Source organism: Lithobates pipiens, unplaced genomic scaffold (assembly GCF_037356315.1).
Source record: "Lithobates pipiens isolate NorthernLeopardFrog02 unplaced genomic scaffold, aLitPip1_a1.2 Scaffold_30, whole genome shotgun sequence".
NCBI classification, from domain to species: Eukaryota; Metazoa; Chordata; class Amphibia; order Anura; family Ranidae; genus Lithobates; species Lithobates pipiens.
The window spans coordinates 20,663,404-20,679,655 of record NW_027507791.1 but is presented as its reverse complement, the minus strand read 5'-3'; the positions used below and the strand labels follow the sequence as shown (position 1 = coordinate 20,679,655).

The following is a 16,252-nucleotide window of genomic DNA, read 5'->3' as shown; positions in this document are numbered from 1 at the left end:
TTTCATAAACCGCGTTACTCACAATCTGAGGTTTTACTGTATATAGAACCTAGACATGTGCACTGACAAAAAAAATTGTTTCCTAATCTTTCTTTTTTTTTTTTGCTTTTTTCGAAAATTCGGATTTTTGAATTTCTGGATTTCCGAATTTCCAAATTTTCAAATTTCCGCAATTCGAAAATTAAAAAAAAGAAAGAAAATCAGTAAAATTCAAAATAGTGACTAACTATTAAATTATAAGTATTGGACTTTCCTTTATAATGTGGCTGTTAGTGAACGTAACGAATGCAAATTTATCTGAAGTTACAAATTATCCGAAATAACGAATGCCGCATCTAAACAAATTGAATGGAACAAATTAATAATAACTAATAATAATAAAAAGGTTTTATTATTATTATTTGTTATTATTAGATTGTTACGTTACATTCGTTTAGATGCGGCATTCGTTATTTCAGATAATTCGTAACTTCAGATAAATTCGTATTCGTTACATTCACTAACAGCCAAATTTGAAAGGAAGTTCCAATACCTATAATTTAATATTTATTATAAGTTAGTTATTATTTCAGATTTTTGGGTTTTGGAATTTTCATTCTTTTGAATTTTCCGATTTTCAATCTAATTCTTGGATTTTCAAATTTCCAAATTTTAGAATCTATAAATATATGAAATTTTTAATATTTGAACTTCCAAACTTCCAAATGTCCAAACTTCCAAATGTCCAAACTTCCAAAATTCGAATTTCAGAAAATCTGAAATTTTGTAATTCAGGAAATTGAAAAATTCGGAAATCTCAGAATTAACGAATTTGTTTAAAAAACTAATTCGCAACTAAACGAATTGCATATGTCTAATAGAACTTAGAAGACATCTCCTATGTTGCTTGCACAGATCTGTCCTTCCTTGTAGTAGCTCACATGGAATGTGTATACATCAATGTCCATTGTATAAAAAAAAGTGTCTTAGAATTCAAATACTTAATCTGTAGCTTTGTATAAAGTGTAGGAGTACATGTAATAGAGAGGACTCTACAAGGTCATTGATCCTTCAAGGTTTAGCTCATAATCCAATGTATTGCCATAGAGCTTTTGCAAATCTGCAAATCAGATTGCGCGTGCAATCTTTAGGAGTGCTACTTGTGTTAAAATTTGATCAGGATTCACCAAAGCTAACATGAACTCCTGTGCTGTAGAATCTCGGTATTATGGCAATATACATTATTTGCAGTGTATTTTAAATTAAACCTTGAGGATCAATGACCTTGTAGTTCAGTCTCTCTCAACCAAGGTTCCTCCATGGGTTCCTTGAGCAATGAACATGTTTCAAATCTGTACGACGGACTCAATCCCTATCGGGAAAACCATTCTTCTGTATGCTGGTCCAACGGACCAAATACGATGCATGGGCAGCTATTGGCTACTGGCTATTGAACTTCTTTTTCTACATAGTACATAGTTAGTAAGGTTGAATAAAGACACCAGTCCATCCAGTTCAACCTGAGTGAGGGTCTACAATTGTCCCTATCCCTGTACATTGCACACTGACATTGGACCCTCAAGAAGCCCACAATCCAAGGTCCTCATTGATATACTAGGGCCCATTTTGGACAGAAGCCAATTAACCTACCAGCGTAGTCCCGTCATACGCCATCACGTTCAAAACGAACAGACTTTAGTTCGTTTGTGTGTAAGTCCATCGAAAGTCCATCGGGAAGACTCTCTGACCTTTTCTGCCAGTCGTGTGTACGCGGCATAAGATGTCCATCCCCTTACGGGACTTTAATGGCCCAAGTGACAGTACGTCAAGAACAAGCATAATAAAAATATACAATATTTATTCAATTGGAAGTATAAAAACACTAAAAGTGGCTGATAACATGATAACAATGTCAACACGAGATACAATTCAACACAAGATACATGAAAGCTCTAGAATGGTCACAAGACTAGCGTGATGGGGACCACCATGGCAGAACATGCAGTTCTGCCATGGTAGTTCCCATCACATGAATAAGCTCAGGTGGGCTGAGTGAAACACATTGGGGGGCGTGGCCTGGCAGGGGTCCAGGCTGAGACTGCCATTCACTATCACACAGCAGGCTTTGACTTAATGTGCGGATCCTGGGACACCTATCACTCTTTATCACTGTAGTAATTAAAGTGGAACTAAGTCAGAAAATGAAGTCCTGCTAGATGACTTCAGGCAGCATGTAGAACATTTAAAAAATAAATGTCAATATCAGGGGCCTCAAACTGGTGGCCCTCCAGCTGTTACGAAACTACAAGTCCCACGAGGCATTGCCAGGCTGTTACAAGCATGAATCCCACAGGCAGAGGCATGATGGGACTTGTCGTTTTTTGCAACAGCTGGAGGGCCGCCAGTTTGAGACCCCTGGTCTATACTGCTCAACCACTTGCTGACCGTAGAACATATATGGCGGCAAGGTGGCACTGCTGCGCCAGATCATGTACCTAGTACCTGATCCTACACCTCTGGGTAGTGGGCGCCGGTGGCATGATCTGGGGGTACCACAGACTAGGTCCGCCAGCACCCACCAATCATCCAGAAAACAGCGGTCTGTAAACAAGGCAGATCCCCATTCTGACAGAAGGGAAGGCATAGATCGTATGTCTTTGCAAAGCAGGAACATGGACCCATGTCTTCCCCTAGTAAAAGCACCTCCCCCACAGTACACAAAATCACTGGCTAGGCATAGTTAATCCTTTAATCGCCCCTGATGGTAACCCCTTCCCAGCCAGTGTCATTAGTACAGTGACAGTGCATATTTTTTGCACTGATTACTGTAATGGTGTCACAGGTCCACAAAAAAAAGCGTTAAAAGTGTCCAAATTGTCTGCCGCAATATTGCAGTACCCCTACAAGTCACTGATCGCCACCATTACTGGTAAAATAAAAAAAATTTAAAATTAAAATATCCCATACCTTGTAGATGCTATTACATTTGTGCAAACCAATCAATATACGCTTATTGGGATTTATACACTATATTACCAAAAGTATTGGGACACCTGCCTTTACACGCACATTGACTTTAATGGCATCCCAGTCTTAGTCCGTAGGGTTCATTATTGAGTTAGCCCACCCTTTGTAGCTATAACAGCTTCAACTTTTCTGGGAAGACTGTCCACAAGGTTTAGGAGTGTGTCTATGGGAATGTTTGACCATTCTTCCAGAAGCACATTTGTGAGGTCAGGCACTGAAGTTGGATGAGAAGGCCTGCCTTACTGTCTCCGCTCTTATTAAACCCAAAGGTGTTCTATCGGGTTGAGGTCAGGACTGTGCAGGGCAGTCAAGTTCCTCCACCCCAAACTCCCTTATCCATCTCTTTATGGACCTTGCTTTGTGCACTGGTGTGCAGTTATGTTGGAAGGGGCCATCCAAAAAAATCGGTTCTCACAAAGTTGGGAGCATGAAATTGTCCAAAATGTCTTGGTATGCTGACGCCTTAAGATTTCCCTTCACTGGAACTAAGGGGCCAAGCCCAACACCTGAAAAACAACCCCACACCATAATCCCCCCTCTACCAAATGGTTTGGACCAGTGCACAAAGCAAGGTCCATAAAAACATGGATGGGCAAGTTTGGGGAGGAGAAACTTGACTGGCCTGCACAGAGTCCTGACCTCAACTCAATAGAACACTTCTGGGATGAATTCACACGGAGACTGCAAGCCAGGCCTTCTCCTCCAACATCAGTGACTGACCCAACAAATGCTCTTCTGGAAGAATGGTCAAACATTCCCATAGACACACTCCTAAACCTTGTGGCCAGCCTTCCCAGAAGAGTTGAAGCTGTTATAGCTCCATAGGGGGGGCCAACTCAATATTGAACCCTATGGACTAAGACTGGGGGGCCATTAAAGGCCATGTGCGTGTAAAGGCCAGTGTCCCAATACTTTTGACAGTATAGTCTTAATCAAAATGGTGGTTTGGTACCTACTGGAAATAGGAATGGAGCCACGGTTGTTTCTGGGCAGTCTGGATGCTGTAAGGCAGAGAGCCCCCCGCTGCAAAACACAAAAGGGAATAAAATAAAATATTACTACATGAAAAACAACACGATGGCAGTTAAAGTGGATGTAAACCCCCCACTCACTCAGTATAAACTAATGGCACAGTATTAATGTATATATTACATGCAAGCCTCCTGCATGTATCCCCACCTTGCAAATGTAGCCCCCCCTCCCCCTTCAGCAGTAGGAGCTCCACAAAACTCTGGAATGGGTGAGTGGGTCTCTTTGCCGGAGCTTCGTGGGCAGAGTCAAGATGTAATAAGACTCCCCACCTACCTCTACACTCTCCTATTCCTGAGTTTTGAGTAACATCCAGTCAAAACGAAGGAAAGGCACCAAATGACTTCAGCATGCCCAATCAGGGCCGGTTCTATCACTAGGCAAACTAGGCAGCCGCCTAGGGCACACTGCTGCCTAGGGCGCCCGGCCACCGGTGTTCTTACTCTCCTCTCTCTGCAGCAAACAACTAAGTCTCAGCATCAGCAGGCAGCTGCTGCTCCGTTTACACATAGTGTCAGAGGTACAGCAGCGGCGGAAGACTGTGTCTGTGTCCCGATTCCTAAATGAATGGAAGCAAAAGAATATTCATTGATGGGCACTGGTGAGGCTGCATGGATGGGCGCTGGTGGGCTGCATTTGATGGGCGCTGGTGGGCTGCTTTTGATGGGCGCTGGTGGGCTGCTTTTGATGGGCGCTGGTGGGCTGCTTTTGATGGGCGCTGGTGGGCTGCTTTTGATGGGCGCTGGTGGGCTGCTTTTGATGGGCGCTGGTGGGCTGCCTTTGATGGGCGCTGGTGGGCTGCCTTTGATGGGCGCTGGTGGGCTGCCTTTGATGGGCGCTGGTGGGCTGCCTTTGATGGGCGCTGGTGGGCTGCCTTTGATGGGCGCTGGTGGGCTGCATTTGATGGGCACTGGTGGGCTGCATTTGATGGGCACTGGTGGGCTGCATTTGATGGGTACTGGTGGGCTGCATTTGATGGGCGCTGCTGGGCTGCATTTGATGGGCGCTGGTGGGCTGCATTTGATGGGCGCTTCATTAAAAAGGTGGGATATACATGGGCAGGGCAAAGGGGGTGGATCCGGGGGTGCGCAAAATGAGGTTTCGTCTGGGGTGTCAAAAAACCTTGCACCAGCCCTGTATCCAATCATGCGGAGGTGTGGAGCTGCCAATCCTGGGAGAGCTGGAGAAGAAAGGAGGGGGGCATGTGAATCTCTCTCTCTTATCTGTGTGTCCTTTTTTACCTTACTACAAAAAGAGGATTGCTCGGAGCTGGATTAACTCTTCGTGGCAAGACTGGGCACAGACGACTCGACATCCTCTACTGTACCAGGTAGAAGTCTTCATTAAAAAAAATGTATGTCCTTTTTAAAAGTACTAAAACTAAAGTAACATTCACAGGAAACAGATATAGAGGTTACATTTTACCCTAATATCTGATTTTTCTACAACAAATAAAAATTGCTAAAACTACCTTTCAAAAACCAACCAAAAGAAAAAAAAAAAAAATAGGCATGACCAGGGATGAACTTTGTGAAGTAGATTTTGCAGTTGCAGAAATTTTGCTGAAAATAGCCTCTGCAAAATTAATTGAAGTAGGAAAAAAAAAAAGTTTCTTAAAAAAAATCCTAGCTATAAAATCACTGTGTGGCCCTGTCACTGCAAATCTGATACCTTAAAAGCACAACTAAACCGTCCTATCGTTTTCAGCCAAGGAAGCGGCCATTTTGGCCTCTGTTCAATCTGTACCTGCCATGATGCTGCACATGTGATCAGTTGTAAAACCAGCAATTGGATGGTTTGCAGTTTGGTTGAGAGCACAACCAATGTGACAGTTAGCCTTCCCAGCATGCCAGGAATGTAACTGTTTTTTGAAACTGATAAACTGATGGGTTTAGTTACGTTTTAAGACCCCTTTCACACTGGGGCAGTGCCCATGTTGCGACGCTGTCGAATCACTTTGCAGGAGCTTCGGCAGCGCTGACCATTCATTTCAATGGGCAGGGGCAGTAGAGGAGGGCTGTATACACCGCTCCCGCACTGTCCCAAAAATGCTGCTTGCAGGACTTTTCCCATCCTGCAAGCGCACTGCCCCAGTATGAAAGGCTCATATTTTCAAATCTTAAACCTGCTCCCAACTCCATATTAAGCCTTATACTGACTACATGGTAAAGAAAAGAGGTGTATGCTTACCTAATCTAAGGGCGCTCCAGTCCAGTCACATAATTGGCTCCCAGCGCCAGCGGGCAACAGATTCCCCCATAGTAAGTCTATAGGTGATGTCACTGCCCAGGCATTGCAACTGTTGTCGCTGTTCTCTCCTCTCCCCTGAAGCCGGCTGCTGGGGAGATCATGTGACTGGAGCTCCCTCAGATTAGGTAATTATACACATCTTTCCTATACAGGGTAGTTAGCATAGGGTTTAGAATGGGGGTGGAAGCAGGTTTAGGCTTAGATAGTGTTAGCCCAGACTTCCACTTTAACTTATCACATCAGTCTCTGCACCAGAGGAGCTTACACTCCAATGTCACACACTATTATACATTTATATAGCTCTGACATATTCTGCGGTGCTGTACAGAGAACACTGAGCCAGTCACATGAGTCTCCACACCAGAGGAACTTCTCCAGCAGGTGGTACTGTTCTACAAGGTGCTGTTGGCTCGCTCTGCTGGGATCTCAGCTGAGAGAAGCAGCAATCCTGGAGCCTCTCTTGCAGGCTTTTCCCAGGCAAGCATGGACCATGTTGGGGAAGACGAAGCCGCATTTTTAAGGAGGAACAGAAACTTGCTGTAATGAAAGAAGATCTCAGGAAAAAGGAATCCCTGCACAGTAAGTCTGGAAACAGTAAGAGGCAAGTCTCCAAGCTGAAGTGTCTGGAGGAGGCATTAAAAAAGCAGAAGTTGGCCGCCTCTCTAAAGGATAGCAGCGGTGTGTTCAGAGAAAAGTGTGAGAATGAGGAGAGATTCCAGAAGATGAAGGAAAGTGCCTGTGCTAGTACTAGTCAGAGGGTGGACGCCACAGCAACAGCAACAGTATGGATGGGGAGTAAGGAAATGGCTTCACGTGGTGACCCCAGTACTACCCCTGTCTCAGGATCTTTTGTGTCGAGTCAGTATCTAACCCCCTCCCTACCCAGCAGCCTGGGTAATTTCAGGAGGAAGTTGAGGAAAATGGTGGATTGCTGCAGGCTATTACAGCAATGGAATCTCCCTTGAGTGCCACCAACTCGTATAGGAGTGCTTGCTGAAAATCTCTCTCAGTGTGTGGAGGATTTTCCTGAGATTGCACCGGCCAACAGATCCTTGCAAGCAGAAGTTTCTGCTGGCTGGGAGGAGTCACACATGGACACTAAGTGTGCAGAGCAGGAATGTCGCATAAACATTTAAACTGCAGAGCAGGAGAGCCGTATGAACGCTGAAAGAGCTGGCGTTTTTTCTAAAGGGAATACATACTTGATGATGGGAGTATGGTGAGCAGGATTGTTGTGCTGGAGGGCAGGAGGGAAGATCAAGTGGTGGGTAATTTAGCATACCAGATTTCAGAGGCTCCTACGCAGCCAGTTAATATTCCTATGCAGCCAGTTAATGTGTCATCTGCCCCAGTTAGGAATTATGCTAAGGCTGTGTTGGGACAAAGTCATGCTGATAGTGGAACGGAGCCATTCATGCGACTTTCACCTAACGCACCTTCTTCCATTAAACACAGGAATGTGGTACAGCTCAGGTGGGAAGGAGGAGGTATTAAACCTATCAGGAGGATGGTTGTGGATAAGATCCTAGCCATGATATTTAAGGCAGGGGATATTTATGCTCTCATCAGTCCAACTGGTTCCTTTGAATATGATTTGTCATTTGTGCGTCCAAAATCACTGGATCTGTTTTGGGAACGGTTCGAGCATGTATGTAGGGGCCAGTCGGACTGGAAGGGACTTGTCCCTAAAGTAATATCACATCAGCCCTTGATAAAAAAAAAATGTGACTATTCTGACAAGGAATGAGTCTATACCTCCTGAGGATTTATCGGTCTGGTTGAGGAGGTTTGGTGAAACTTTGTGCCCGCTAAAAAAAAAGATTGTGGATGATAGAGGAACCTGGACGGTGGGTGGTCAGTGTCAATGAGGTTGCGTGTGTATGAGAATTTGGTCAAGCATTTGCCCTCCTCTGCCTTTATTTGGTAGAGATAAGATTACCGTCTTTTACCCTGGTCAACCTAAGCTGTGCCACAAATGTGGAGTCAAGGGACATTTCTCCTCTAACTGTCCAATACAGAAGTGCTCTTTGTGCCAGGAACTGGGGCATCTGGCGAAGGACTGTAACATCATAAAATGTAACCTATGTGATAAGGTTGGTTACCCTTATAGCCGATGTCTTGAGGCTTTGCACAATAAGCCAGTTAGTGGAGGAATTCTTCCGTCTGGATAGAGAAGAGTCTGGGTTGGTGGAGGTTGTACCAGGGGATCCTAGTGTCTCTGTCCTGACAGAATCTGTGTCTGTGAGGCCCTCTGTGGTGTCAGTGTCCCCCCCCCCAGTCTGCGGTCTCCCAGTCAGTGTCAGAAAGCGTGGTTGTCAAGTCTGTGTTTGCAACTATTGTTTCTCCTAGTGTAGTGAAGGCAGCAGAGGACCAGCATGTATGGTGGTGCCAACCCTTCCTCCTTGGCGTGGCAGAAGTGTAGCTGGAGTGAGGGATGGATTGGATGATGGTGGGGGGAGGTGGGAAGGGAATGAGAGTGACTGGTGCAGAATGCAAGGTGAATGATGTGGAAGTCTGGGTGAATGATATGGGGGGTGCAGTTAATGGGTGGGTTTTGAAATCGCATCCTTATGGCGATTAAATCTAAAAATGTTTCTTAGCCTGGATTGTGTTTAAGTTGAGGTTCGGGGTTTTGTAGTCTCTTATTTGTTGTCATTAAAATATGTTATCTTGTCAGGTAACGGTTTCCTTTACTTGCTGATGTAAGCACACAAATTTTCGTTTAAAAATGTGGCTTGTTTTTGTTTAGTTGTTGTTTATTTTTATGTAAATGTGTATGTTTGTATGATTTTTAAATAAGCAAAAATGTACACTCTAATGTCCCACACTAACATTATTATTAGGCATTAATATAGATCTGACATATTCCACAGGGCACTCCATACAGAGGACGCTGAACCAGTCACATGATATAATTCACATCAGCCCCTAATTTTCCTTCCACAGTCATACAGACACACTTACAAACTCCATGCAGATAGCATTCTTGGTGGTAACTGAACCCAGGCCCTCAGTCCTGTAAATCCATGCTAATAACCAAGTCACTGTTAAAGGCATAGTTCACCTTTACTGAAAAAATTGCCTGTGCAGGTAAGGGGTGCCTGTAGATAAAAACAAACTGTGCAGCTTTGAGCAAAGTTGGATAATGCCCCTGCTATAGGTGTAGGCCATTTATGTAACTCCTAAAGCCTGTCGGAAAAACTCCCAGAGATGGCATCATCCTGTCCTACCTTACTGCTAGGATGTTGCCAAGAGACTCCCAGCTGTTACTGCCCACCCACCACCATCAGAGGAGTGAGCTCTTTCTCCGATTTAAACCCCCTCACATGTGCTTTCTCTACTCTGACGCAGTAGTTCTGAGCTCAGTATTTGTAAGCTTGCTCCTGCGAAGGTGCATGTGAACAGCAACAGCTGGGAGTCTCTTAGCAACATCCTAGCAACAAGGCAAGATGGGGTGATGCCATCTCTGGGAGTTTTTCAGTCAGGTTTCAGAAGGTACCTAATTGGCCTTCGCTGAAAGCCAGAGGATTAATGTTGGTCAAAGCTGCACAGTTTTTTTTTCTATAGGCATTTGTGCAAATGATTTAGCTGTTACTCACCAGGGTAACCTTCCAGACTTGTCCTGACATTATTCACTGAGGGGTAGATCTGCAAAAGATACATCAATATTAGTTATGTAGGAGGTAGATGTGACTGAGGAAAAAAACATTTTCTCAGCTACACATTCATTATATTACAAGCAGTGCTCTAATGCCGCGTACACACGACCAGACTTTTTGACAGCAAAGCTCCGACGGAACGAGTCCATCGGACAATTCGATCTTGTGTGGCCTCCATCGGACCTTTGCTTGCCAAAAATCCGGCGGACTTTAGAAATAGAACATGTTTTAAATTTTCCACCGGAACTCCGCCGGACCGAGAAATCCATTTGTGTGTATGCTAGTCTGACGGACAAAAACCGACGCTAGGGCAGCTATTAGCTACTGCCTATGAACTTCCTTATTCTAGTCCAGTCGTACGTCATCACGTTCGAATCCGTCGGACTTTGGTGTGATTGTGTGTGGCCAAGTCCATACATTAGGAAAGTCCATCGGAACTCCGCCGAAAGTCCATCGGAAAGACCCTCGGACCCAGTCCCTCGAAAAGTCCGGTCGTGTGTACGCGGCATTAGAGTTCGTTTGTCAAGGCCCTGGGCTTTATTCACAATTTAAAGGAATTTATTGTGGGATCCATGCAAACTAAAATGACCTACCTGTTCTACGGATATGGATGTTCATATCAAAGAACCTACCTGTGACGTTGCCTTCACACTGCTGATCCGGATCAATCCTGACTACTTTCCTGTCTCCCAGGACCCCTGCCTGGACCCGACTACATTTCTGCCTGCTGCCTGCCAAGACCCCTGCCTGGACCCGACTACCCTTCTGCCTGCCAAGACCCCTGCCTGGACCCAACTACTCTTCTGCCTGCCAAGACCCGACTAGTTTTCTGCTTGCCAAGACCCGTGCCTGGACCTGACTACTCTTCTGCCTGCCGAGACCCCTGCCTGGACCTGACTACGCTTCTACCTACTGAGACCCCTGCCTGGACCTGACTACTCTTCTGCCTGCCGAGAGCCCTGCCTGGACCCGACTACTCTTCTGCCTGCCAAGACCCAACTACTCTTCTGCCTGCCAAGACCCCTGCCTGGAACTGACTACTCTTCTGCCTGCCAAGACCCCTGCCTGGACCGGACTACTCTTCTACCTGCTGAGACCCCTGCCTGGACCTGACTACTCTTCAGCCTACCAAAACCCCTGCCTAGACTTGACTGGTCTTTTGCCTACCAAGACCCCTGCCTGGACTTGACTAATCTTCTGCCTGTCAAGATTCCTGGAAACTATAGGAAGAAATCACCGCTCCAGGCACCACTTCTGCCTGCCGAGACCCTTACCTGGACTTGACCCTCCACACACTGACAGGTGCTGGCCCAGTCTGTGATAACGGTAATGCAGAGGCAAAGAAGGAAAGGTGCATTCCAATTGCGTGGTGGATAAAATTATGTTTATTGAAGCCTTTCAAGTACAAAATATAAAGACACCACAAGTCCATATCATAGGACAAGGCAGTTAACGCATGTAACACGGAATGTGCTTAAGCAAGACTCCTGCCTGTACTTTAACACTGTTCTACCCATCATCTTATACTGCAATCTCCACACCGTAGCCATCCTTGACCCTGATATTCGTAGGTGGGGTGATTCTGAGGGCTGCGACCTAACGACAGTTGCAGCGAAGCAGACAGGACTACTTATTGGGATCTCTGGCCCATCTCAACCTTCAGGAGTGCTGATAAAGACCAAATCTCACTTGGATCCAGAGCCTCGGGTGTGCCCATATATCCTGCCCCGGGGGAACCATAACACTTTCCTTCTATTTTATGCTCTCACATTTCATATCTTACATAAATTTGTAAAAAATAATCGCCACCATTCTTCCTTTTTTGTTTTCCACAATATTTAAATGAAGGTGTCTAACGTCCTCATATATTTGGACAAATATTGACTACTATATTGTTCATTATACTATTATATATAATTCATATCACAAACCATGTATAAAAGGCTTTCATACAATATTCAAAAATGTATTAAAAGCAACAAATTACAAAAAAGACAAAGAAAACACCCAAAAAAAAAAAAATCACTATCTGTCTGTATCAGCGGAACTACAAACCCATTATCCGTACCAGCTGAAGAGGATTCTCTGCTTTCGGCAGGGTTTTCACTCCTTTCCCCAGTGACTTCAGACTCTCACCGAACTCAGAGTGAAGCCACTTGGTGTGGTCGGTTCCCATCGAACCAATACTGGAAAACTGGCCAATCACAGGCCACGATTCAACACCCGAGATCAGGCCACCTTTTTCTCGTAATACCTGCAAAGTAGGAACACAGAATATGGTGCATGTTCTACAGTAACAGTTAAATCTGTTATACAATGCCACCTTTATTATCACAACCAGTCTTACACCTGTCATAGAACACAAAGGACTGACAGCTTCCTTGTCATGTCTTCTGAAGCTCTATCTATGGCAGGACCTTTGGTGTATCTCCTTCTAAAAGTTCTCACAATCTAAACCAGTGGTGATCAACTTGAAAGGGGTTTTTTTTTTAGGACGTGACCATGCAGCTCCATCCCTGAATCTGGTATATAGAAAGGGTTATCTGGACTTTAAATGAGGTATGTACGATGGGACTCAGCAAGTAAAGCCAGGTAATAGAAAATGTGTTTATTGTCTAAAACACACAGCAATGACATGCATCAGTGGATACACAGAGTATAGTAATCACATGAACATAAGCATATAGCTGTCAACTTGTACATCACATGGTTAAAAAAGGTAATCCTCCATAAAAAGAATCCTAAAAACACAGGGTATCGTCCTAAAAGTATCCATAATGCATCAGTATAAGCGTGGTGTTTAACTTGAAAATAATAAAGTGCTTCAAGTTTGGACCCCGACACGTTCAGAGGGCCACACAATGGCATTTCCATGCGTTGAGGTGCATTGCATCAGATTAAGCAGCCCATTCAAAATGAATGGTCTATAATGCATCTCAACACCCAAACATTTAATTTTTGCAGCATTTTTTGAAGAAGTTGAAGTACAATAACCCCCAGCATTGGTGTCAGTGAGTGCAATAACAACCCTGAGCAATGGTATCCATGGCCGTAATAACAATCCTCAGCATTGGTGTCAGTGGTAGTAATAATAACACCCAGCATCGGTGTCAGTGAATGCAATCACATCCCTCAGCATTGGTGTCAGTGAGTGCAATAACAACCCTCAGCATTGGTATCAGTGGCAGGTAATGTGGGCTGCAAAAGGTTAAAAACAGTGTGTCAAGAAGGCAACATTTAACCTCTGGGTCACCTGCCAAGCGACTCTGAAATGAACCTTAGAATCACTATGAAAAATACAAATTTTAGACTACAGTTGTACTGTAAACCCTATTTAAAGCGATTCTAAAAGGCAACTTTTTTTAAAAAAATAACAAACATGTTATTACTTACCTGCTCTGTGTAATGGTTTTGCACAGAGCATCCCCGATCTTCCTCTTCTAGGGTCCCCCACTGGGCGTTCCTGGCTCATCCTCCCTGTCTAGCGCCACCAGAGCAAGCTGCTTGCTTGGGCTCACCTGTGCGTGCTCTCTGCCAAGCGTGCCTCTGTGTGTCCTGCTCTCTCCTCATTGGCTTTGATTGACAGCAGCAGGAGCCAATGGTTCCCACTGTTGGCGCTCTGTCCAATTAGGGGGGAGTGAGGCGAGAAAGCTGCTGTTCTCATGCACATTTCCTGATCGAGAACAGACTCAGGAAAGTATAAGGGGTGGCCTGGGGAGCTGTTTGTAGAAGGTTTTTTACCTTAATGCAAAAAATGTAAACCTACAACATGGTGCCCCATTCCAAACACATAATCTGGAGGTGCATCAAAATAAACATTTCGGTGCCGAAACCGTAAATTCAGGATGCACTTGGCCGAAACTGAAATTTACTTTTTTTTTTAATATATATACTTTTTTTTTATAAATAATTGTATTTTTAATTATCATGAATTTAAACGAATATGAATTTATTGTCAGCCATTAATCGGCACCTTTTTGAAGCAGTATTAAAAATCTTGCTGGCTAAATTTTTTGGTGCATATTTGGCAAACCCCACCGAAAACGCAGCAAGAACACATAAAAAATTAACCCATGTTATGTTTTTGATGCACTTTTTGAGTCACATGAGCTATGAAAAACACACCATAAGCACGTTTAAAATAGGGGCAACATTGCCTCAAAATTGCAGTAATATTACGTCAAAATCATCTGTAGCCTTTTTGGTAGCCACTTTTTTTTCCTTTCGGCACAACGCTGAAAACCCAATTTTTGGCTCATAATTGTTTGTGCATCACTACCATTTTTAAATAAAGCAGGCCATACATGGGTCGAATTCTCAAATGCATCTTCTTGGAAAATCTGAATTTTTTTTTGTTTTGTGATCCAATGGTGCCACTATTGATTTCGAAATTTGACCAACAAGCTTTCAAATTTCACCTCAAATGAATTTGTGGCCGGGAATCTTTTTTTCTTTCCGGGAATTTTTTTTTGTGCTCACGCGCACTTTTCTTTCAATTATATTTCCTACACACGATTCGCCCATCATTGATTTTCAAAAAATTTACAACATGCCCGATTACTGAAATTTTATAGCCGCACAAAAATCGTCTGTTGGTGCAGTCCATTAATGGTGTGAAATGCGAACGAAAATTCTTAGGCCGGCCATAGACAGAGCGAATTTCTTCCCTGCAACCTGAAGGAAATTTGTTTGATTTCACCCATCAAGACAGACAGTGTTGATGCGGGAATCCCTCTTGCTGGGCCATTGTCTGGAGGCCACCCCTGTCGGGAGAAGACCGTGATTATAGCTAGCGACTATACCAGTTGCTTGTGATAATCTTCAGCGAATCTGACAGGCTGGTTGATTGATCGATCAAATTGGTATATTCAGCCTGACCATTAATGGTTCGAATCTCGGCTGGTTCAGCATGAACTGTGTATGGCCGTCCTTTGTTACGATTTCAACCCATGTATGGGCAGCTTAAATCGGAGGGCCACCCTCCAAAAAAAAAAAATTGCATCAAAATGTTTCTAAAAATATGGAAAAAAATAAAATGTTTTAACTTACCAGAAATGGCTGTTGCTAGGCAGATTGTCTTAATCTGCCATTTCCTACACCGTAGTGATCTTCAATCTTCTCCTCTTCGCATTGTCTTCTGGGAACTGTGTGTGTCCCAGAACACAGCCAGCCATTCACAAAGCGCTGCCAGACTCGTGCATGCGCAGTAGGAAATGGGCAGTGAAGCCGCAAGGCTCCACTGCCTGTTTTCCTTAGCACTAATGGCAGCGCTAGGACCTGAGAGCCAACTGACGGTGCATCGCGGGCGGTTTTAACCCCTTTCTCGGCCACTAGCGGCCAAAATGTGCCGCAAATCCGACGGTAAAACTCTGCTAAAAATAGAGGTATTTTACCACCGACACTATGAGCGGCACAGTGTGAAAGGGGTCTTACACCTACTAATTCTTTAACTGGATCATCTTCCTATATAATATGAAATCCCCACTCTACAGGCTTGAACGCACTGGGGCTGTATTATTCCACAACCCCCTGGCTTAGGTCTACCGATACGACACAAAACAGTGAAACAATGTATTGCACTTACCTTTCTCAAACGTAAATGCCCCCATTTCTCTTTATCGTGGCCTTGATATCTTCCAGGTGTGGATCCAATCAGGTACACCCTGATTTAAAGAAAAAACATTTTTATTGATGTACAATGGGGAAAATTATTATTTGATTCCCTGCAAGTGTTTGCCTACTTACAAAGAAATGAAGGGTCTATAATTTTTATCAGAGGTGTATTTTAAATGATAGAGACAGAATATCAACTAAAAATCCAGAAAATAAAAATAAAGACACAATACAAATATTATAAATTGAGTTGCAGTTCAGTGATTAAAATAAGTATTTGATCCCCAAGCAAAGTAGCACTTAGTACTTGGTGGAGAAAACCTTGTTGGCAATCACAGAGGTAAGACGTTTTTTGTAGTTGGTGACCAGGTTTGCACACATCTCAGGAGGGATTTTGGTCCACTCTTCTTAACAGATCTTCTCCAAAGCCTTAAGGTTTCTTGGCTGCCGCTTGGCAACTCGCAGTTTTAGCTCCCTCCATACATTTTCTATAGGATTAAGGTCTGGAGACTGGCTAGGCCATTCCATAACCTTAAATGTGCTTCTTCTTTAGCCGCTCCTTTGTTGCCTTGGGCCTTATGTTTTGGGTCATTGTCATGCTGGAAGACTATTCATGATCCATCTTCAGTGTTCCGGCTGAGGGAAGAAGGGTCTCATATAAGATTTTACAATACATGGCCCATCCACTGGCCCTT

At 44.0% G+C, this 16,252-nt stretch overlaps 1 protein-coding gene across 2 annotated transcripts in view; it reads right to left on the bottom strand.

Moving 5' to 3' along the window:
• Positions 1-16,252, bottom strand: part of TDP1 (tyrosyl-DNA phosphodiesterase 1) — a 165,657-nt gene that overhangs the window by 99,216 nt on the left and 50,189 nt on the right. For both annotated transcript variants that reach the window (XM_077463750.1, XM_077463751.1), the window contains exons 9-12: positions 15,529-15,607; positions 12,013-12,198; positions 9,885-9,933; positions 3,963-4,029 (exon numbers count right to left, since the gene is read on the bottom strand). In XM_077463750.1, coding sequence (XP_077319876.1) covers positions 3,963-4,029; positions 9,885-9,933; positions 12,013-12,198; positions 15,529-15,607 — 381 coding nt within the window. The remainder of the gene's footprint in view (positions 1-3,962; positions 4,030-9,884; positions 9,934-12,012; positions 12,199-15,528; positions 15,608-16,252) is intronic.